Source organism: Mesoplodon densirostris, chromosome 2, assembly GCF_025265405.1.
Source record: "Mesoplodon densirostris isolate mMesDen1 chromosome 2, mMesDen1 primary haplotype, whole genome shotgun sequence".
In the NCBI taxonomy this organism is placed as follows: Eukaryota; Metazoa; Chordata; class Mammalia; order Artiodactyla; family Ziphiidae; genus Mesoplodon; species Mesoplodon densirostris.
Genome location: NC_082662.1, coordinates 15,776,504 through 15,801,064, shown reverse-complemented (window position 1 = coordinate 15,801,064; position 24,561 = coordinate 15,776,504). Strand labels below are relative to the sequence as shown.

Sequence of the window (24,561 nt, the reverse complement as noted above, 5' to 3'; positions counted from 1 at the left end):
CTTTGGACGGTAGAGGGAAAGGTGGTCCCCATAGTGCTGTGCAATGTTTGAGCTTAGTCTCTGGTTTTCAGAAAGATATCTTGGGATTGGAACTTGTTGCTTCCCTTTCTTTAATTATTTTTGCTCATTGAAGGACTTTAAGCTCCTTATTCAGCCACCAACTTTCTTGAGACGTAGCCCTCAACGTTTAGTTAAGGATGGAAGGAAAGAAGGTTTTGAGCTTGTGAAAAATGTCTTGTTGGCAAGATGTTCTCTAAGGAAACTTGTCTGTTGAGAGAGGAATGGTGTTTTCACTCATAAAGATCGGTTTCCTCTGGCTCAAAAGAGTGAAAAAGGGGCGGCCGTGTCCAGTTTGACTTTTCAGGCTCTTGTTCCATGGCTACCCACTTGCATGCCTTCAGGTGATGCTAACCACAGAAGTGGGCGGTGTGTGTGTGTGTGTGTGTGTGTGTGTGTGTGTGTGTGTGTGTGTGTGTGTGTGTGTGTGTGTGTGTGTGTGTGTGTGTGTGTGTGTGTGTGTGTGTGTGTGTGTGTGTGTGTTTTGCGATACGCGGGCCTCTCACTGTTGTGGCCTCTCCCGCTGTGGAGCGCAGGCTCAGCGGCCATGGCTCACTGGCTGAGCCGCTCCGTGGCATGTGGGATCTTCCCGGACCGGGGCACGAACCTGTGTCCCCTGCATCGGCAGGTGGACTCTCAACCACTGCGCCACCAGGGAAGCCCGAGTGTGTGTGTGTTTTAATGCCATGTGGGAATGTTAGAGTCCTGTGCCCTCTGAAGCTAAACTCTGTGGAAGAGGATGGTGATAGTACCTATTGTTTAACTGAGCACTTAATATGTTTTAGAAACTCTACTAGTTTCTTCACACATACTTTATGATATTGTCCTCAAAACAACGCTGCAAGATAGGTATTATTGTTAGTTTCATTTAACAGATGAGGGAAATGAGGCTCTGGAAAGTGAAGGACTTTTCCAAACCTCCATTGCTAGGAGGTGGCAGTGAAGGATTTAAACCCTTGTCTGTCTGACTTCCAAGGTCCTTTTTGTCACTCACAGCCCAGCAAGGGGGTCTGTCTTAGGTCTTAGATATCGAGGCCGGAAGGACCTCGCTTTTAGGCATCTCCCTGCCTGGTGGGTCCTGACACCTGGAAGTTTTGTAACAGATCTTAGGTTAAATTTACAAATTTATCACAGACTGGTAAAATGTTGCATTGCCCTTCACTGTCACCAAAGGCTATGAAGGCTTTGGGGATGTATTTGGAGGTGCCAGAGGGCCCAGCATTGTTGCGGGAATTCCCTTGTACTGTGATGTGCTGTGCCCGTGGTTGGTAGTGTAGAGTGTGACCCTGTAAGAAGGAGCTGCCCTTGAGCTGGGTAGGGCAGGCAGGGATTTGGGGGTTTTCCACGTTGATTCACACTGGCATCTGAAATAAGAGCTCAGGAACCCAGGGAAGAAATGGTCCAGCTGCTTTGGTTGACGTGTAAACACTGTGTTCTTTTCCTCAAACCTCCCTTTGGATATAAGTTAAAAGGCAGCACTGCCCTCTTGCAGATGAAATACTTAGGTTGATGGAGGCTTTGTCTCCTCCAAATCCCTTAAATCTTGCTGCTTTCCCATCATGACTTGTCCATTTGTGAGGTTTGCAGTTTGGACCCAGGCTCCCTCCCACACCTCTGGAAGCCATGTGCATCGTGTTATTGGCGGAAACCCGTGGCCAAAATGTTACGGATTTCATCCAGGCCATCTTATAAATCAGCTTGGGGGAAGGTTTACGTGAATTGGCTGCTTCTGCTCTGAGAAAGGGAGTATACTTTTCTCAGCCTTCGTCAATGAACATGTGGATGATGTTTTTTCCAAAAAAAAAAAAAAAAATTCTTTAACTCTTCTTTGGAATATAGGGACACTCTGCTTTAATCATCTTCGACTTTGGTGAAAGGCTTCTTGAATTTCTTGTGCCATTGAGGTAGAAGTGGACAGCATGCACGGCATCCATTGAAGACGTCTCAGGATCTCCCCTACTTCTGCGTCTAACTACCAGTTGACAAAGCGGAGGGATTAGTCTCTTGTCACATGAAGCCAGCCAGGGTCCTGCAGAGGCAGCAGCTGTAGACATCTGTGAAACATCGACGATCAGACAACAGGTCATGGCACCTTGCAGATGTTCTGAAGGGGTCCAGGAAACCATCAACCAGAGAAACTCTCTGAAAAAGCCTCTACCGTTTTTGAGAAATCCACCCGTCAGTGATAGGGTTTGTGAGAATAGAGTCTGTAATGCAGGGGGCCAGGAGATTTCAGAATTTGGTAGGAGGTAGAACTGTCCATAATTTGCCCAACCTGGAAGAAGAGACTTCCTGCCCCTGTCTGATTCTGTGAGCTAGCAAGTTGTTCTCCGAGTCATTTGAAATTAATTTTCTTTTAGTTTGGGTTGGTTAACATTCTCTAGAGATTGTTTGGTCACAGGAAGCAAACCATGTTTTGTTCTGTGTCCTTCTCTGTTATTCAGTGCCCAGGATCTAGGACAAGTCACTTAACCTCCTGAGCCTTGGTTTATTTATCTGTAAAGCTGGGATAATAGTGCCCATCTCAAGGAGCTGTTGTGATGCTTTCCCAAAAGCCACACATGCAGTGTCTGGTCCACAGTCGGCCCAGAAAGTAAGCTAGAGAAAAGAAAATGTTATTAAGAAAATCATAAGGAAAAGAAAATACACTTACGGTACAAAATATGTATTTATTGAAAAAAATCTGTGTATAAGTGGACTCACACAGTTCAAACCCATGTCATTCACGGGTCAACTGTGTAAGTATTCTTAATGATGTCATTGTTAATTCTAATACAGTTTTATTTTAAATTGTTTTTTTTTTTTTTTTTTTTTTGCGGTATGCCGGCCTCTCACTGTTGTGGCCTCTCCCATTGCAGAGCACAGGCTGCGGACACGCAGGCTCAGCGGCCATGGCTCACGGGCCCAGCCGCTGCGTGGCATGTGGGATCTTCCCGGACCGGGGCACGAACCCGTGTCCCCTGCATCGGCAGGTGGACTCTCAACCACTGCGCCACCAGGGAAGCCCTAAATTGTATTTTTTTTAAAAAGTAAATCCAGTCCCATTCTTCACTTTTGACTTACAGTTAAACTGTAAGCAGATGGAAAGCACTAAACTGTATAATAAATAGATTTGTTTTCTGGTCCTGGCATTTGCTATTTAGTTATATGGTAAGTTTTAATTAGTTATGGATAAGTCTGGGCCTCAGTTTTCCTCATTACAGAAGAAAAAAAAAAGGACTTCCCTGGTGGCGCAGTGGTTAAGAATCCGCCTGCCAATGCAGGGGACACGGGTTTGAGCCCTGGTCCGGGAAGATCCCACATGCCGTGGAGCAACTAAGCCCACGAGCCACAACTACTGAGCCCACACGCTGCAACTACTGAAGCATGTGTGCCTAGAGCCCACGCACCGCAACAAAGAATAGCCCCCGCTCGCTGCAACTAGAGAAAGCCCTCACGCAGCAACCAAGACCCAACGCAGCCAAAAGTAAATAAACAAACAAATCTTTTTAAAAACTTGCCGATTAGATGGTTTCTGAGATCCCCTTTAGCTTAACATTTCTGTGATTCTGTTTTAAAATCTGGAGAGGTAGAGGGGAGCACACCCAAGATAAAATGCTCCAGTTCACCCAGCTGGCCTGTTAGCAGAGCCAGGAAGAGTGCGTGAGAAATCTGGCAGACGGAGATCCATCCGGAGCCCTGGATGTGTCAGCTGTCATCTGACCTGGGGTGTTTCCCTGGGTAGACTCAGCACCGCTGCTTTGTATGGCAGAGTCATAAAGAGCAGGCGGCGCTTGCCTTCAGGTTGGGTGCTGATAGGGAACCGAGTTTCCATGCATAGAACGGGTCAGCAAGCTTTCTGAGGTACTGGCGGGGCTGGATAGAGGTGGAGGATGCCGGAGGGAAGGGACATCTCTCTGCTTCCAGGAGAGGTAGAAGACCCCAAAACACACTGTTCACCTTGCTCCGAGCAGTGACTGCTTGAGCAGTTAGAATGTGCTTGCACTGTTGTGCCTCCTTTGGGACCCCGGTTGGCTAACTCCTCGTTGAGAGTTTTTGCCATTCCACCAAACTCACCAGGTAAACTTTGTCCTTGCAGAGAAGCCATTCCCGGTTCTGCAGTTACAGATTTGGGGAATGTAAACATTGAATCGGTTATCTGAAACCTTTTTCGTCCTCAGCCCAGCAGAGATAGAGCTCCACCTCCTGAGTGATTCATTTTGGATCCTCCACTCCCTGAAGGGACGTGTAAGGGAAAAATCAGCGGATGGCTGTTGTAGTGTTTGACATGGAGCCTGAATGTAGGTTGCTAAGTTTTGCTCCAGAATAAATATGTCTTGGAAATTCTCATTGCTGGATGGGGAGTCAAGGTAATTTTGGGGTCTCTGCTAGGACTGTCCCCTTTGTACGTTTCTGATGGCCTCAGCTGGGCTTGGGAACACCCGTAACTGGAGAGAAGGCGAAGTGGCGGGAATATTTCTTGGTGCCATTCCGGACTGGGGAGATGGGTCAGAGGACTTTGGAAGGAAGGCCAGACAAGGAGAGGATAGACAGAACAGAAAAGCAGAGGGCAGAGGGTCTTTTGTGGGTGAATATGCACTTCGGTCAGCTCTTACTACTGTTTTCTGCCCAGGAGTTGTGTCCCTTCTCCCACTCTGGTTGTAGGGGAGCCGTGCACTCCTTGCAAACAGGGCGCGGTTGCTGTGAGTGGGGGAGAGTTGTGGCGTCTGCTCGCCTTTGCTGGTGCTTAATGACTTGGAAACCGACATAACACTCCGCCTGCCTTTCTAGAGACTCCTGGCAGCCTAAATGGAAAACTTGTGTCAAATGAGCAAAAAATCAGGGAGGAAAGGGCCCTCGAGCACCCAAAAACTATTATGTTAAAGTCCTAGCAGATACGCCATGTGCTTCACATCCTGGGAGAGTTCCTAGCGCTTGTGGAGGAAGGACTGTGGGGATGCCCTTGAGGGTCAGATGCTGCGCCACACACACCCAGTGGCCCCGCAGGGTGGAGCATTGTTAGGCCCATGTTTTAAGGTTTGAAAAACTGAAGCTCCAGGGGATTAAGTGATGACTTGCTTACTTCCACCCTGCAGGTTAAGTGGAAGAATAGGAACGTTTATTATTGGATCACGTCTGTGCCTTTACAAGCTTAGACTTCTTTGAGAAAAGGACGAAAGCTGTGGGCCCTTAACCTTGAAAACACACACACACACACACACACACACACACACACACACACACACACACACACACACACACACACACACACACACACACACACACACACACACACACCCCTACACTGGCAAGGTGCTCACAAACTGTGGGACTACGACTCTGGACCCCAATTTATGAATCTGTGATTTATTCTTTCTCTCAAAGTTGGGGGTTTTCCTGTGTTTTTTTGTTTGTTTTTGTTTTTAACAAATAGGCTTCTAATTTCCTAACCCATAGCACATTAGATGAGGGAGTGTAGCTGATGGCCTGTCTAAGAGGTAGAAAAATTTAAAACGCAGACACAGGGCCATTTTCCAGGAATGGGCACTCCTAACGGTGTCCTTGGCCAGTGAAAAGTGGTATGACTGTATTCATTGCATTGTCCTCTGTGTAAAAACATGGACCTTATAATACATTTAAGAGGGAGTTCCATCTTTTAGGATTAATAGAAAGTTGGTACATTTGTGCCTCAGTATATCCACGGGGGATTGGTTCCAGGACCGGACGCTCAAGGCCCTTATATAAAATGTCATATAACAATGATTACAGTTGGCCCTCCGTATCCGAGGGTTTCGCATCCCTGGAGACGGAGGGCCAGCTGTGCTTTGCTTATCTGGAAAAGGTCACTGGGAGGAGTGCCCCGTGCCTCTGTGATAAGGGGATGGCTCTAAATATAGAGTACGAGGGTGCCGTCCTTCTTTCTTGCGTCTTTTTCTGGCTGTCTTCTTCCCTGGGTCACGAGCTCCTGGAGCGCAGGGACCACGTCTCGGTAGTTCAGGTCTGTGTGCCCAGTGCCTCCACGTCACCCAGCAGTTGACTGAATCAAGTGGAAAGATGGCACGGGTGTAGTAGCAACCTCTCATCATGATACAGGGTCAAGTGCTGATTCTGCCACTGACTATGTGACCCTGCACAACCTTCTCTGAACCTCATTAGCTGTCTGTAAAATGATGGGGCAGGGCTTAGATAAACTTGAAAAGTATATCTGGACCTAAATTTTTGTGATCTGGCAGATTTTTTTTTTTTTTGACCCAGAATTTTATTGTGTCAACAACCTGGTTTTCTTTACTTTCTTTCCTTTTTTTTTTTTTGGCCATGCCATGCAGCTTGCGGGATCTTAGTTCCCCAACCAGGGATTGAACCAGGGTCCATGGCGGTGAAAATGCTGAGTCCTAACCACTGGACAGCCAGGCAACTCCCCTGGCAGAATTTTTTTTTTTTTAAAGCAGAGACGCGTAAAGTGATTGTTTTCACAGTGCTCAAAACCACATTAACCCAAGGCACTGAATTAATTCACCTTGAAATAGTTAATTTTATGTTGAAGATGACCTTGGCCCAGCTGTCATGATATACAGTGGACCCCAAAAGGTAAAAGGAGGCTTGATCTGCCAAATGGGCTTTCACTGTGGTTTTGATTAACTTGGTATAGGGTTTTGGATTTTCCCATGGGAAGGACAGTCATCCAAAGGGAACGCTTGTGTTTGTGTCTGGTGAGCCACCAGCCTCCATGTGCTGCTGTCATCGCTGTGTCCCTTCCAGAAGATTCAACCAGAGGGCACCCAGTCAGTGGCAGAAGTGACCTACAGATGAGTAGTTGGCTGGGCGGGCCTGTGAATCTTCCCCAAATGGCCCCCAGTGCAAATTTTTCCTGAGCCACATGGCAGAAAACCGATTCAACTCTTAAAGTTGCTTGTTGGGTCACAGATTATACAAGACGAACCATGGTTAGATTAGACTCCATAAATTTGTGATAAGTCAGCCTGGGCTCCAGTGAAGTTTACCTTTGTGTTGTCTATGAAGTATTTTCTAAGCCTCTTGGGAATGTAAACGAGTGAAGGTCTTGATGAATTTAAGAACAAACTGTGAAGGCCTTGAAGCTTTGGTTGGTTGTTTATGTATAGACAGATGCTATTAAGTAATGATCTGGGGACTTCCCTGGTGGCTAAGAATCTGCCTGCCAACGCAGAGGACACAGGATTGATCCCTGGTCCGGGAAGATCCCACATGCTGTGGAGCAACTAAGCCCGTGTGCCACAACTACTGAGCCTGCGCTCTAGAGCCCGTGCACCTAGAGCCCGTGCTCTGCAACAAGAGAAACCACCGCAATGAGGAGCCCGCGCGCCGCCACAAAGAGTAGCCCCTGCTCGCTGCAACTAGCGAAAGCCCGCGCACAGCAACGAAGACCCAACGCAGCCAAAAATAAAAATAAATAAATAAAAATTTTTAAAAAAGCACTGATCTGCCTCAGCCAGTCACTAGAGCAGGCCATGTAGGACTTATGCTCGGAAAGCCAAGCAGCGTGAGTTCCTGCTTGTCCTTGAAATTACAAACACTGTTTTAAAAGGGCACACACAAACGTACAGACACCAGTGGGGCTGCAGCAGCGGCTTCTAGCAGGTGGTCCCCCTGGAAAACTGAGTCATCTCAGACTTCTCATTTCTAGTAGGTACCCTTGACTTGTCTGTCCTGCCTCTTGAAGTCTTTGACCCTCCCGTCCTCTCCAGCCCTACAGCCAGAGCCCTGGTTGCTGTGGAGGCCCCTCTGCTGACGCTCTTGCCCCCAGTCCCATCTCTGGTCAGACTGCGTCCCCACAGTCACCAGAGGCAGCCTTCTGTATCTGTTACTGTTGCATCGAACAAAGTCACTCCAAAACCTAGTGACTTAAAATAACAGTAATCCTCACATTATGCATCTCCAGTGGTTTTGGGGGCCAGAAACTCAGGAGAGCCTTGGCTGGGTGGTTCTGACCTTGGGTCCTGTGCTGTTGCAGTCAGACAGCTGAGGCTGGAGCAGTGGGGGCCTGGAGCATGGGGCTGGCCGGGCGGCTCACTTGAGAGTCACAAGGTCTCTTCATGTGGCTTTTCCACCTGGGCTCTGTTGCTCTTCCTTACAGCAAGGCCGCCTCAGGGCAGTTGTTGCGCTGTTTACATCACCGCTTGGGGCTGCAGGCGTGGGTGTTCACCAAGCAAGGTGGAAGATGGTGCTCTTTTCTGGCTCAGAAGTGACAGAGGTGAATCCTGCTATTCTGTGTTGATAAAAGCAGTCACAAAACTCTCCCCATTCCAAGGGGAGCGGGACTCCACCTCTCAGTGGAGGAATGACAGAGTCACATTGTAATGGGGCGAGGGGGTGGGAGAGCTTGCTAAGGCCATTTTTTTGGAAACCGTAATCCGCTTCACCTACTACGTACGACACGACAATATTCCTCTCAGTCCTCTGTGGAAAAATCTTCCGGGGCTCCTAATCCCTTCTGGAGAAGCACATTTTAAAGTTTTAAAGGCCAAACAAGCTGTACCTATAAAGTCGACAAACGCAAGACGGCTGGGAGCAGCGAGGTTTTGTCCCCAGGCGTTGGAGCTCCGTGGAGCCCGGAGCCTGCTGAGGACACCACTGCCTTCTGAGGGAGGGTTTGGCTGTAACCCAGCCTTGCTGTGGGCCCTGGACCAGGGCCACACCCCACTGCGTTGCCTTCCTCCGAGCGCCCCTCGGCTCTCCTGGCCTCTCCTCGTCTCACTGCGCCTGCTGCCCCCGTGTCTGCCCGGGGCACCCCTGCTCAGCCCGTGGTAACCGGTGCGTGTACCCCCTCTTCTGAGGCATCTTTTGCGGTTCCCTGCACCACTCATATGGACCTTTGCGAAATGTGTTTCATTTTTGTGGATAGGTGTGTTTATTGTATTAAGCTTTTTTGAGTTTATTGCAGGTTGGGACATGTCCTGTTATCTGCATCCCCACCTGGGGACTGAATAGCTGTTGTTTGGTGATAATTTCCAAATTAGTCTCTGCCTTTTTAGTTCATTGAGTAGGCCAAGTTGCACAGTTATGCAAATTGCTGGCAACACTACCCAGTGTCTGAAAATTCCTTAGTAGTTTAAGCTGTAGTGTTTTATTTGATTGCTTATTCTGAAAAATTGTTCTAGTCTGTATTAACAGTTGTTTTACTTGTTGTGATTTTTAAGCAGTTTGTGCGTTTCTTCCAGTCATGTGAAAAACGAGCAGAAAGTGAAACATTCCCCAGCTCAGTTTATATTCTGAAAAAACACAACCAAAAATCCAAACCGACACCTTGAAGCCTCACCAGCTTAAAGCAGGGGAGCTGTCCCCTCCATATTCTGACATCCTAACAAGGACTCATCTTCTGTCTTTTTCTGTATAGGTTTTGACTACACCATAAGTTCCTGGAGACAGGGACTTCGTTATGTTAACCATTCAGCATCAAAAACAGTGCTTGTTACCTAGGAAACCCTCAAATAATTATTGAATGACTAATTGAATGGGCAGAGAATTATGGAGAGTGAAGTGAAATGGTCATTCTCCCCCCCCCCCAATTTTATTTATTTATTTATTTGGCTTCATCGGGTTTTAGTTGTGGCAGGTAGGATCTTTCATTGCAGTGCCCGGGCTCTTCGTTGCGGTGTGCGGGCTTCTCTCTCGTTGTGGCGTGTGAGCTCCAGAGCGCATGGGCTCAGTAGTTGTAGCATGCGAGCTCTCTAGTTGAGGCACGCGAGCTCGGTAGTTGTGGCACGACGGCTTAGCTGCCCCGTGGCATGTGGCATCTTAGTTCCCTGACCAGGGGTTGAATGAACCCTCATCCCCTACATTGGGAGGTGGATTCTTAACCACTGGACCACCAGGGAAGTACATCATTCTTTTACTATTTACTTTTCAACCTGGAAAACGCCACCCATGGGAGGTGGAACTGGGAAAGCTTGTTTTATGAGGGAAGTGTCTAGGATCAGTTAGGGTTTCAAAGGAGCCATCACATGAAGAGCCCTTGGTCATGGGGTGGCAGTATACAAAATAATGGAAAGCCGGGAAATGCTAGGAATATAATTGATACATGAAGAAGTGCACATCAGTGTATTGTGAGCTATGCCTCATCTCTGCAGCTTCTATGTCCCATTGCTGTAGACATCACACTTGCCTCATATGATCACATGCCTCACACGATAGGCTCTTTTGTGGATGGTTCCTTGAGGGTCAGGACTAGGTTTCATTCACTGCGCCTGGTTCAGGGCCTGGCCATTGGCCGGCACTCAAGGCTTGGTTGTTGAATTGAAACCTAGTTGTTGGCCTGCAGGGGGCTGTTGAAGGGCAGGGTGGGTGTGGTGGGTGCATCTGCGCTTAGACTGGGATACAGTGCACAGCCCACTAGAAGGACTCTTAGAGGCCCTCTCCACAAATCCCAGACCATGAGGCTAAGTGAGCAGAGTAGCTCGCACAGACATCCAGTGACAGGGCAGACTTTGGACTCTGAGCTCCTAATTCCCCATTTCTGTCCTTGTTTGCTCTTGTTTGTATTTTTTTCTATTGCCTTTAAAAAATATTAAGTGAAGTGAAACCGTGACAGTGAAACAGAGAGCTCAGAAATAAACCCATGCATATATGATCAATTAATTTATGACAGAGGAGGCAAGAATATACAATGGGGAAAGGACAGTCTCCTCAATAAATGGTGTTGGGAAAATTGGACAGCCACATGCAAAAGAATGAAACTGGACCCCAGTCTTACACAGTGCACAAATATCAACTCAAAAATGTTTAGATCCTTGATAACTATAAAGGAACATATTAACATATATGTAAGTTTAAGCAACATGATATTATGAACGTCCTTGAATCCATTATTCTGTGCAAGACTTAGATGAATACCAACTTTCGTCTTCCCCTAGTGGCTTCTTCCCTTATAACTATTCTTCTCACTCTTCTGAATTTTGTATTTAACATTCTCTTGTCTTGGCTAATAAGAAAGAAGGCCTTGCTATATTGGTTTAAAATACAGACATACAGGGGCTTCCCTGGTGGCGCAGTGGTTGGGAATCCGCCTGCAAATGCAGGGGACACGGATTCGGACCCGGTCCAGGAAGATCCCACATGCCGCGGAGCGGCTAGGCCCAGAGCGGCTGGGCCCGTGAGCCACAACTACTGAGCCTGCGCGTCTGGAGCCTGTGCTCCACAACAAGAGAGGCCGCGATAGTGAGAGGCCTGCGCACCACGATGAAGAGTGGCCCCCGCTCGCTGCAACTAGAGAAAAGCCCTCGCACAGAAACGAAGACCCAACACAGCCATAAATAAATAAATAAATAAATAGATAAATAGATAGATAAATAAATAAATAAATAATAAAATACAGGCATACACACACACAACGCACACTGCGTGTGTGTTGTGTGTGTGTGTATCTAAATAAGTTTAGTATTGCAGGGTTTTGAGCATCCTAGGTAGTCCCCTTGGACTTGCTTCCCCTCCCCCACCATCATTCTATTTCTGGGGCCACTCATGTTGTATGTAGCTGTGGACCATCCATGTTTTCTTCATTCTCTTGTGCTATTTCCCGTTTGGGACCCTCAGGATTTGGGATGACCCCCACCCCCCACCCCCCCAAGCCAAGGGCTCCAGTTAACTCTAATTTTAACTTTTCACAAGCTGTCATTAAGCTTTCCCACGTTGCTTGGCTTATGGGAAGCTTTTAGTCATTTTCTAATTGAATGATAGTTAGACATCCTTAGCCTTAGAAATTTGTAATGAATATTTCCTATTAAGATTGTTGGGATTAATGCAAAATACAAGTTAGACCATTTTGCAGTAATATTTTAGTGCTTTCAACTCAATCCAGTCAGAGGACTGTCCAGAAGGAAGCCTTCATGCTACCGGCACCCTTGGAGGGTGCAGCCATGGTCAGCGTATTGGGGTTGGGGGCGTGTGAACAGGCTCCTTGGAAGGGTTAAAATAGTGTCTTTTCATGTTGATCTTCTCTGGTCAAGTTATGACTTTCCTTTTCCTAGATAATACACTACTCGGTTTCTAGTTAATCCCTTGTGAACATCCCACTGTGTTCTGGATTAAAGATTCAGTGTAGAATTACTCTATTGCTGGTGGGAATGGAAAATGGGACTGCCATTATGTATGCCTCCATATTGTTTTCCATGGTGGCTACACCAATTTACATTCCCACCGAAAGTGTAGGAGGGTCCCTTTTTCTCCACATCTTCACCAACATTTCTTGTTTCTGGTCTTTTTGGTGGTGGCCATTCTGACATGTGTGGGGTGTTGTGTCACTGTGGTTTTGATTTTCGTTTCTCTGATGGTTGGCGGTGTTGACCATCTTTTCATGTGCCTGTTGGCTATCTGTGTATCTTCTTGGGGGACTGTCTCTTCAGGTCTTCTGCCTGTTTTTTAATCAAGTTGTTTGCTTTTTTGATATTGAGCTGTAAAGCTAATTATATATTTTGAATATTAAAAAAAAAAGGTTCAGTGTAGCTAGGCTTATACCTGACATTTTTTTTTCTAGTTCTCAGTATTGTTAATATCCAGTTGAGACAGTTTCCAAAGACCAGCCGTCTTTAGGGTTACAGGTAGTCTGTGAGTTAGAATTGCATGTAAAATGTTCTGTGCCGTTTTCTGGGGCCTTAGCTTTGACCAGAGTCTGGGAGTCTGTAGTCCCCAAAACAATCCTTTTAAACCAAGGTTTCTCCAACTTGGCTCTACTGACATTTGGGGCCAGGTTGTTGGGGGCTGTCCTGTACATCGCGGATGTTTTGAAGCATCCCTGACCCCTACCCATTAGATGCCAGTAGCTGCCTTTCCAGACAGTGATGACAACCGAAAACGTCCCCATACATTCCACATGTTCCTGCGGGTTGGTGGGGAGGGCAAAATCAATCCCAGTTGAGAAACACTAATTCACACCTTTGAAAAAAAGAGAAATGACTTGATTTTTTTTAAAGCAGTTTTAGGTTCAAAGCAAAATTGAGCAGAAGGTACAGAGATTTCCCATATACTCTGTGCCCCCCCACCACATGCATAGTCTCTCCCACTATCAGCATCCCCTACGAGGGTTACAATTGATGGATCTACATTGACATGTCATAATCACTCAAAATCCATAGTTTTCATTAGGGTTCGCTCTTGGTGTTGTACATTCTGTGGGTTTGGACAAATTTAAAATGACACATACCCACCATTATATATAGTATTATATAGTGTAGTTTCACTGCCCTAAAAATCCTCTGTGCTGTGCCTATGCTCATCCCTCTCTCCCTTCCATCCCCTGGCAACCACTGATTTTGTTACTGTCTGTATAGTTTTGTCTTTTCCAGAATGTCATATAGCTGGATTCATATAGAGTATGTAGCCTTTTCAGATTGGCTTCTTTCACTTAGTGGTAGACATTTAAGTTTCCTCCACACCTTTTCATGGTTTGATAACATTCCCTTGTCTGGACGCACCACTGTTTCTTTATCCATTCACCTACTGAAGGCATCTTGACTGTTTCCAAGTTTTGGCAGTTATGAATAAAGCTGCCATAAACTGTTGTGGGCAGGTTTTTGTGTGGACATTAGTTTTCCTCCTTCCTCCCTCCCTCCCTCCCATCCTTCGTTCCTCTGCACCAGGTCTTAATTGCGGCATGCGGGCTCTTAGTTACGGCATGTGGGATCTAGTTCCCTGACCAGGGATCGAACCCAGACGCCCTGCATTGGGAGCGTGGAGTCTTAGCCACTGGCCACCAGGGAAGTTCCTGGACATTAGTTTTCAACTACTCTGGGTAAACACCAAGGAGTGTGATTGCTGGATTGTGTGGTAGGAGTATGCTTACTTTTGTAAGAAACTGCCGAACTGTCTTTGGAAGTGGCTGTGCCATTTTGCATCCCACCAGAGTTGCACCACCTGCTTTTCAGCTTTTGGCATTAACAGAATTCTGGATTTCATTAATTCTAATAGATGTGTAATGGCACCTCATTTTAATTTGTATTTCTCTTGTGATGTGATGTTGAGTGTCTTTTCATGTGCTTATTTGCCATCTGTATATCTTCTTTGGTGAGATGTCTGTTAAGGTCTTTGGCCCATTAGTTTACACCTTTTAAGTAGTTTGACTTGAGTCATTTAGGTTTTCTCTTCTTGCACGGCCAAGGGAGCACATAGCTGTTTATGGAGTTTGAATACGTAGCTCCAGATGAGAGCAACAGAAAGATTTCTGGGTTGGGTCCAGTGGGGCAAATGTTATAAAATACTTACATTTGAAAAATTAAAACATGTGTTTGCACACACACACACAAAACACTCCCAGTCAAATGCATACTACTGCGTATTAAACAATTCACAGGTATTAAATCACTCCAACAACCCTATGAAGTAGATACTATCCCCATTTTATGGATTATTGACCTTAAAAATAAAACAGCCAGTTATTTTACCAGTAAAATGGATTTATTCAGGAATTGCAGAGAATTGCAATTCAGGGACGGAATAGCAAGGACTATAGGCGAGCCCAGAAAACGAAGGAGAGGAACATTATAGAGAAAAACGAAGTTGGGGTGGGGGTGGGGTTGCTTAGAAGGAATGTCCATCAGAGGAAGGCGAGAGTTCAGGGTGGTGATGGCTTCCCATTGCCTGGGCTCGCTGCTGGATAAGGAGAAATCTTCCTTCCTCCTGCTGGCAATACAAGGTCCCTCTCTTCCTGTTGGGGTGTGTAATTGATGCCTAGTGCTGGTGCTCGAGAGCTCCCCCTTCTGGCCTCCTGACTCCATTTTAAATGTAGTTTCCTTTATTCGGTTTCACAGGATAAATAGAGGTTCCTGGAGGTTAAGAAATTTGCCCAAGGTCCTAAGTTAATGAATGGCAGAACAGAGCACTGAATATAAATCTCTCTAGTGTCAAATCAGTTCATCTGTGTTCTTGACCCTGGAAGTGGTGTTAAAATGTCTTCCCATGTCAGCGGGCCAGACCCACGTCCCTGTGGCCTTGGCTGGCATAGAAGGCACGGCACAAGTAGGGAATACGTGGTTGCTAGGATGTTTCACTAAGCAAAACAAGTGCTATAAGGTTTCTGGAGTGTGTGTGTGTGTTTCTTTGCAGGGTATAGCCATTTTGTTGTGTGTCCCAGAATAAATTGTCACTGATAACCGTCTTGAGCAGGGGACAGGTTTTTTGTTTTTGTTTTCTTTTCCAAAAACAGCCTGCTGTATATGCCACATCCATTACCTGGGAGTGAAACTGCTTCCAGTTAACTTATGTGTTAGAATAAATTGTCACTGATAACCGTCTTGAGCAGGGGACAGGTTTTTTGTTTTTGTTTTCTTTTCCAAAAACAGCCTGCTGTATATGCCACATCCATTACCTGGGAGTGAAACTGCTTCCAGTTAACTTATGTGTTATGTGTTACATCTCTGGTGTATACACATTGGGTCCTTGCGTACCACAGCCTGTTTGTGGTTGATGTACCTTGAAGGGCAGATGGTTGGATTCAAAGGTTATATTTCATTACCGCCAAATGTGGCATTTCCAGGATTACCTTGTATGCTTTATAAAGATTCTTAAGAGTGTTGATGTAGGGCTTTCAAAAATCCTGAGATTGGTCTGAGCAGAGCAGATTCAGGATACAAATCAGATAGCGCCTCTGGTTAGTTGTGTTGGGGGCTCCACGTACCTTACTTGCACTTCTTAGCGCTGCATGCAGTGGTCTCCATCATTTTTCCGGGCCCACCTTTCCCACCTTATTTCTGGTTCCTCCTCTCGAGCCTCTGGCCTTCCTTCTGTGTTACAGCCCCACCGTACACTGAATCAGTACTTTGCACCTTACCAGACTCTCTACCGGTCTCACCCCCACTCAGTTCCTTCCTTCCTCTCTCCATTACTTATTGCATGTTTATGGCGACTGGCACGTGGGGGCTCTCAGTAAATATCTGCAGCACGAATATTAAATGAAGCGAGTATTGTGAGGACGAGAGCAGTCTTTCTCCTCCCGGGCCCCGGAGGCAGCAGTGACCCCGGTTTACGCGCTTGTTCACTTTGCCAGCGAGGGGGGGCGAGCTCTCGACTGTAGGTGTTTCGGGTCTTGGTCTGTTTTGCCCGGGCCTGGCACCCGGGAAGATGGGCCCAGCCTCAGCAGAATGACCGAAGCACTTAAACGTGTGTGCGCATCTTGCCGCTTGTTCTTTGCCTGGCTTTGTCCCTGGCTTGGAGCTCATCAAGGAACCTGGCCAGGTGACATTTCCTGACGTTCATGTCCAGGTTACAGCACAGAACAGTGCCTAACCTGCTGCTCGAGCCTGATCACTGCAGGACCCACTGGGAGTTAATACGTCTGCTGGTCTGGAGAGCTGCCGAAGGAAGTTGATGAGGCTTTGAGACGTGGCCTGAGCAAGGCAGCTTTCCAAACTCTCCAGCCCACTTCCACATGCTTGACTGTTTTTTGGATGCCTCCACTTGAGACAGACACTGCCATCCGGGGGGGACTGGCTAGTCTCCCCCCCAAGGGCTGTGTCAGAGGGCCCACTGCAGACCTCTTTGGTCTCAGGGTACCTGGGCAAGCTGCAGCTGCCAGAATGCTTTTGAAAGGGGGGTTTTTGGTGTTTCTGCTGGCAAAATGACTCAGACACTCCTGTTTCTCCTTTGACAGAGTGATCAGCAGCTGGACTGTGCCTTGGACCTGATGAGGCGCCTGCCTCCACAGCAAATCGAGAAAAACCTCAGCGACCTGATAGACCTGGTATGTGCCTGTTCATGTGGTTTTATTTGGGGCTGGGGCTCGTACTGGATTGCTTCTGTGTACCCTTTTCCACACACAATTCAGATCGCACAAGAAACCTCCTCTGTCTTCAACTAGACACCACCACTGGGTTATGAGATTATTCCAAAGAGCAGATGGGTTTCCTATGCTGGTCATTCTTGCGGTGCCACCTTTGTAAATCAAGGTTGATACTACCTGTCCCTTTCCCCCAGCTGCCTTCTTTTCACTTCTAGAAGCTTACCTTTAGGCCTAGGGAAGAAGAGGCCACACAAATCCAGCAGGTGTTCAGCAGTGCCTGGTTCCAGGCTTTACTAGTCTCTTTGCCATTGTGGAAGTTTCTCCAGCCAAAGCAGTACAAAAATCTAGCCTTTCAGGGCCTCCCTGGTGGCACAAGTGGTTAAGAGTCCGCCTGCCGATGCAGGGGATACGGGTTCGTGCCCCGGTCTGGGAGGATCCCATATGCCGCGGAGCGGCTGGGCCCGTGAGCCATGGCCACTGGGCCTGCGCATCCGGAGCCTGTGCTCCGCAACGGGAGAGGCCACAACAGTGAGAGGCCCACATACCGCAAAAAAAGAAAAAAAAAAAAAAAAAAAAAAAATCTAGCCTTTCAAATGCTTTGGTGGCTTCACTTCTATCTTGAAATGGCATGAAACACAAAAATGGGCTTTTAAAGAGCTCATCACATCTACTTTTTAAAATATTTGTTTGTTTATTCATGCACATATATGGAATGATTGGTCTCAAAATGATGCCAGAGATGAACTGGCACCATAATGTTATTTGAAAATGTTCAGAGTATTCAAAAACACCTATAAGGCTCTGGTAAATAATGAAAAGAAGTAAAATAAAATCAGGCCCCAGGAGCCAGCCGAGTTAGTAGATCATTTGGCCGGTGAGTTCTGGCTCCGGGTCGGAACCTGAGCCCTCCCAGGTCGTCCTCTGTTCTTTTCACTGTGTCCCCCATCTTCTTGGATGTAATTATCAATTGCCAACCATTGCTCATCAACTAGATATCTTTTAAAATAGTAGCTTGAAAACTTGTTCCTATGCTATAGTGATACATTTAGTTCCGTTGTATGCATTCAGAACAGTTTTACTAGGGGAAAACGTTACTTCAGGAGACTCATGTCATTCCCAGGTAAGACTCTCCGCAGCAGTCTGCAAGGTCCGTTGTGCAACTGTTTGTGTATTTATAGAGACACAGACTCCCAATGAGAGGCAGCTCTGTGAACAGAGTCGAGCCTGTGGATGGAGTTGTGAACTTGCTTGCTTTTCCATGTAATAATTCAGGAAATGAGGCAGAGGAGGTTTCTCAAGGTAAATAGCCCTGATGAGAAAGCCAGCTACAGGTGCTTGTGATGGAAGCACCGAAGCTACCTGCCCAGCCGAAGCTACCTGCCCAGCCGCTTTAGATGACTGTTAAAGAACAGAATGCTAAATTGTGATGCGAACGAACCCGAACCCGCCATATGCTCAGAATGGTGGGGGGAGGGGGGAGAATGCCACACCCAGAGCCCCGGGGCGGGGGGTGGGGTGGGGGGGTGCGACGTAGATGGCTGAAGTGGCCTTGATGTAAAGAAGAGGTCTGGCTGGCAGGCGCTTTGCTCCTGTCACTTCTTGCCCTGTGGGGTCTGATTCTCTGTGGCTTGTTCTCACATTTTTCTGGGGGTGCCGTACGTACATTTGGAGCTTTATGTGAAAGATCCTAATTTTTAAACATTGGCTCAAACATTGGATGGTCGTGTGAAATGTGAGTCAGAGAAACGGTCTCTGTTGGGAAATGATGGAGTATAAAGTTGGATGGGTAGGAGGTATCCTTGGAAGTCGGCAGGAGGGCTTGGATTTGATGTGGAATTGCTGCCGTCAGCCCACATCCTGCACTTTGGACACGGCGTGTTGTGCTAAGCGTTTTCCTCGCGTGGCCTCATTTAACTCTCAGCAATCCTGTCAGGTAGCACCGCAAGACGCAGCCTGGGAAGTGCGCTGTGGCTTGTTTTTCTTGGTTGGAGAGTTTTGGTTGAGCAAATGCGGAAGTGGGTGGGCAGAAGCCGTGGGTAGGCTCAGGTCCCTAACCTGGTCAGCTGCAGAGGCTGATGCTGCGTTTCCACTGAGCATGACAGTGTGCCCAGCTGCGTTTAAATTTAGTTTGCCAATTTAGTTATTACTGTATTTTAGAAATAGACCAAGAAGAGAAGTTAAGAGATGAGCAAATTTTTCTCAGTAGAATCTTCTTGGTGTTTCACAGGCTATTTTGTTCTTATGGCAACTGAAGTGTTTTCCTATAGCTGTGTCGCTTCTCTGTGACTCGCTCGTCACTGTTGCAGAGATGTGTGTGTAGCTACTTCTGTGGAAACCTGGTCAGCTGGTGTACCAGTTGCTGTCTATACCAATTTTACTTGGGCTTAGCAGGGAAATTACAGCGTTGATGGTGAATGAAAGAGCCGTGTCAAGAGCCATCCTTCACCTTGGCCAGATAATACTGAGTGAGAGAATCATCCTAAGGGTTTAGTTTGCAGGAGGACACTTAGACCCAGGTTGACGTACCACACTGTATCTGTCCCTGATGTGCGACGTGTAGTATGTGACATCCCAGAGATGACTGTCAGAGTGCGCTGTTTTCCCACTTGTAACGTCGTCATCTGTAGAATGTGACTGGAGAGGGGATGGAGGCAGATGTAGGTTGTGGGGTCGACAGCTACCGTTTGTTGAACACCTACTATGTTCTCTGGACTGAGCTGGATGCTGCTGTTTGTGTTATTTATCATTTCATCTAGTTTTCACAGTACCCCTCTAATGCACATAAGACCACTGCACCTTTATTGGATGATGTAGACTCTGAGGAAGAAGCAGGGTGGTACTCTGGCCAACCAAGCAGCACCGGGAATCCTCCTGCCGGGATAACTGCTGGGTACCTTTAGGTCAAATCACTTACACTCAGAGCAACAGGTTAAATATGGTGTGTCTCCCTCATCTGTCTGTCTTTCCTGTTTGGGGGGAAAATGTTAAATAATTTAATTCATTTCTAATCTGAAACATTTTAAACATAGATGTATTATGGAAAATCATTTAAAGTTCGCATAATTAAAAGAAAACCAGAGACTTGAAAGACGTTCCCTACTTTGAGCTGGGCCACTCAGACTGCGCAGTTCGCTCTGGTCCGCTGCTTCCTGGAGGGCCTGGGAGGCACCGACTTCCCCTCGCCAGGTTGTGCGGGACCCGCCTTGGGCCCCATCTACCTCCAGAGGCTGAGCAAGAGGCCATGATGGATTCTCATCATCCAGGATGGGCTGGGGAGTTGGTATTCTCCTTAATTTTTTAATTTGAGGTATGATGAGTGTCGAAATGGAAGTAGAGCCTGACTTTTCACTGAATTAGGGTCTGGTAGGGCATGGCCTCGTTAAAACTATATTGACATGCTTCAAAAGCCATTTGAGGCCCCTGCTATGCACTGTAATGCATAAGGAGCATTTGGGTTGGTTTTGTAGTCCTGGAAATTACTCCTTTGAATGTTTTTCTTTCATCACTGCTATTTTTCTTCCATTTTCCCTGGGAATGACTGATTTTCGTTTTGTTCCTTTTTCTGTTGTTGTTTCTTTTTAACTGGATTTGCAAAATTCTTTCATTCCTGTAAGAGTCAGTTCATGCTGAGTGTACTGCTGTGGCTCTGAAGTTCACTTGTAGTTTTAGTTCCTTCCCAAAGCTTTAATTTTAGAAAACTCGCCCTGTCACGGGTCTCCTAGAAGCAGTGCATCCGAGCCTTTGTTCCGTGTAATCTGGGATCAGTCAGACGTTTTCAGAGCAGCTAACGCGCTGGCCCGGTGCACAGCACTGCAGTCACTCCTCCCGTGCTCACCTGCCGCAAGTAATGACGGGGAGGTGGAGGTGGTATTCTAAGACTGACGAGAATGTCCAGATTTGCCAGCAAACCCCATGAAGGGAACGGCCTCGCTTGGATGTCGGCGCCAGAGAAAATGTGGGGAACTTATCCGGTCCACCAGTGGTCCAATTACAGGGGAGTATTAAAGAGAAATGTGGCGTATGCTTGGCAGCCAGGCCGAGGCAGCCCGATTTATCATGCCAGATCGGTTTTCTTTTCTCTTCTTTCCACTGTCAGAGCTTTTGCTGCTTGGGATTATGATGCGTGCTCTGATTGGTGGGAAATGACCTTCCTTTGCAGATGGCCAAAACATCATTTTATTACATATTAATCCCATTGTGCTAGAGTGAAGCCAGCCGAAACCCGTTGTTAAGCTGTTTCAGAAATACCCACAGGTCCATGTGGGCCCAGAATCATATGACGTTAAGATGCTCCCTTGGCTTCCTAAACTTTGACCTTCTATGGCTTTACTCTGCACGCTGGCAGCAAGAGCCAGAACTTCTCCGCTGGGGTGTATTTTGAGCCCTGAGCTGAGGAAGGAGTTTGTTTCTGCAAATTGGCACCCAAGCAGGCCGCTGTCCTTTGCCTTTTTGAGAGCAAACCAAAAATAGACCTAAATCTGTTTAACCAAGTGGAAAAGTCTTTGCTTGCAAACGTTGGTCACTTCATTTTTTAATTCCTTCTCTCTACTTTGCTTATAGCCACCCGAAGATCCAGCTCTTGGATCTCCTCTCCCAACGAGAGTGAAAGCACCCAGGCCATCCCGTCAGGCCTGTGGGTTAGAGGTGGAAGAGCCATCCTGATGCTCTGACCAAGGAGTTGAGAACTTGATCGGTTTTCATTTCAGCATAGTTCTTTTTAGCAACCAGAATTGCCCTCCAGAAATAGAAAGGGCCAGCCTCAGCAGTGCCTGTACTTTGAACAGCTCACAGAAACTGTTCACCTGTAGGTAGTGCAAGGTCCGCAGGGAGATGACCACTGACAGACTAGAAGGCTGGCGTGCACGGGGTGCACCTAGACGTGGGGGATCCTGAACCAGTGAGTGGAGACCTCCAGCTGGTGCTGCCAAGACCCACTCTCCGTGCGGGAAGCAGCCCATGGAGCCAGGCTCACACACCTTTGTGACTGAAATTGAGGCTGTTATTATTTAACAGTCATTAATATCATTGATTATCTGTCTCATCTCTGCTAAGCATTGTTAGTTTCCAGTCTCTAATAGCTGAACCTAGGAAATCGGGAACTGATATTCCCAGTGAGAGCTGTGTGGGGTAAAACTCACAACTCAAACTCAGCTCTGTCCCCAGAGGATGAAGATGTGCCGGGCCCGGGGACCTTAAGGCCAGACGTGATCTGGTTCATCTGTGGTCAAGAGGGACCAGGCCCGTGTTGTCTTCTTGCCTGGCTTCCCAGTTACCATCACTGTTTAAATTAGTCTCGTACCAGCATGTTTTCCTCCTTTGTTTCAAAGACAGCAGTTAAAATGTCTTCTTTCTGAAGAGATCTTAGACTAAACAGGCGAAAAGTGAGTGGATTCAGTCAACATTTACTGAGCACCTCCTATGAATCCGAGCCGATGCTTGACCCAGGAAGAAGTGCAGCCTTTCTTCCTCGTCTTCTCTTCCACAGGGAAAAAAAAAATGCAGGGATCCTAGAGCTTGATCCGTGATAAAAATGACCTTGGCCGGATCCTCTTGGCCCTTGGGTCTGGACCAGCTAATCAGCTCTGAGGACAGCTGTCAAGAGTTGCAGAACTGAGTTATTCTTCCTACAAGCATTTAACATCTCCCTGTGCCAGACACCATTCTGGGTGCCGGGGGTACGAGATGAAAGGCCTGGCTCTGCAGAGCTGACGTTTAGTGGGGAATTCAGGCAAGATTTTCTGGAAGGCGGAAGGCTTGGCCACGCCAGCTTTGCACGCTGTATCTCCCTCACAGATCACAGCAGGCACGATTATTTGTCTTCATTTCTGCGTAGAAGTAGTCTCGGCTCTCCGGTGAGTTTCGCCCTCCCTTCTGCCTCCTTGCCGGCCACCTTCCGCCTGGCCTCGTACTGTTTCTCAGATTCTTTTCCCAAAGCATTCCTGACAAAGTATTCCTGACAAGAGCAAACACTTATCTTTGGGGTTTTGAGGGCAAAGCCAAAAGTGGCTGCCTCTAGCAGAGAATTTTATGTTTTGTCTTTTTAAAAAAGAATTGCATTCCAGTTCATAACATGCCCACATGCAAGACATTTTAACATAAAAAGAATGCTTTCTTCACCGAAGCCTTGAGTCCAGTTGGCGCTCCAGGAAGTAGGGCACTCCATCCCCATGCCCTGGTGCTCTGGGACCTTGTTGGAGATGCTCAGCTGGGCTTTGTGATCGGGCCTGCCCACAGTGTTCGTTCCCCTGCTGTCGGCCCCTGGGAGCCGAGGGGAGAGGGGCTCCCGACCCTGGGGCCAGGGCTCTGTAGGCCCGCCAGGCCCAGGCGAGTACCTGGGCAAGTTTCCTGTGGGTTTCTGTTGGAGGTGGGAGCACTTGGCTTCCACTCTTGCATCTGTGGTGTGGGGTCTACAGGGAAGTTTTCTCCCCCAGGCCAGATGTTGTCTCTGGAGCAGGCGCAGGGGAATGGATGGAATAGTCGGTAATTATGCAGGGACCCCTGAAAACAGCCTGTCGCGCTGATGTTTCTGAGCTCGTTCCAAGCTTTCTTACAGGCGACTGTGCTGCAGTTTCGGTTTTACAGGGCAAAAAAGCATTCCAGCCAAGGGCCCCCAGCAGTATTTTAATGAACTCCATTCCTTGGAAAGTTGTGGTGAGCCTTTTCATGCAAACGTTTTGCTCTTTGAATGGACTGCAGCTGTAGTGACTAAAGGAAGGCCGAGGGAGAAAGCGGACCCTGGACTCAGGGTACTGGACCGGCCCTCTGTTCCCCACCCAGGGGGTCTCTGCGGAGGGAGGTGGCCTTTCACGACCCCAGCCTGTTGCTAAGGTGAGGACTCTGCCACCTGACGGTGATTTATGTCAAGGTGGAGCTAGGCAGCCCTTCTAAACTAGGACTAAATGTCGTGATTTGCTTAGAAAGAGGAAATGGGGCTTCCTGGGGGGCCCTCACCCGACCCCCCCATAGATACGGCCGGAAGTTATTTGAAATTCTGATGAGTTCTGTTATATGCAGAATAATAGACCCTCATTTGATCCAGTTAAGGAGGACGTGAATTGCCTCCTGAACATGCAGTCCAGACCTGTTAAAACTTGAAACCGAATGAATAAAGGAGAAGAGTACAGGGTCATTTGCTTTCTTGTGTGTGTGTGTTCCTCGCGGAGCAGGGGCCGCTTTGCTCCCGGAGACTGTCCTGAGCATTCCAGAACAGTCGAGGCAGATTACCCACTATGGCTGCGGGCTTGAAATGCTCCAGAGCTAGGTGATTTGAAAGTTAGTTGTCTCCCATCCCGTTTAATGTCAGCCACCCAGTAGTATGCTTTTGTTATTTTTCATAGGATATTATAGAGTTCAAAATAAAAATTATTTATTGTTGGGTCTCAGATTTAGAATTTGCTTCTCCCCTCTTTTCATTCTTCATAAAATCTTTTTCAATGGATGACATAGGAAAATAAATTGCTTTCATAGAGATCCATCAGATGTCAGAAGCACTGATATCTATGGGCCTCATTACTAATACATTTCATCCGTTACCTTGTTTGTTCTCCACGGCTGCTCTGTGAAGCGAGTGGTGGGGGGGGGTTCCCCTTTTATAGATGAAACTGAGAATGCCCCAGCACCCCATGAGTCCCATAACTGATCCGTGACCGAGAGGAGAATCTTGTCTGTTGAATTGCTGTCTTTAAAAATGAAAACAGGGCTTCCCTGGTGGCTCAGTGGTTGAGAGTCCGCCTGCCGATGCAGGGGACACGGGTTAGTGCCCCAGTCCGGGAATATCCCAC

The 24,561-nt window shown here is 47.3% G+C and overlaps 1 protein-coding gene across 2 annotated transcripts in view; it reads left to right on the top strand.

Moving 5' to 3' along the window:
* CAPZB (capping actin protein of muscle Z-line subunit beta) overlaps positions 1–24,561 on the top strand; it is a 139,184-nt gene that overhangs the window by 47,581 nt on the left and 67,042 nt on the right. For both annotated transcript variants that reach the window (XM_060089063.1, XM_060089062.1), the window contains exon 2: positions 16,652–16,741. In XM_060089063.1, coding sequence (XP_059945046.1) covers positions 16,652–16,741 — 90 coding nt within the window. The remainder of the gene's footprint in view (positions 1–16,651; positions 16,742–24,561) is intronic.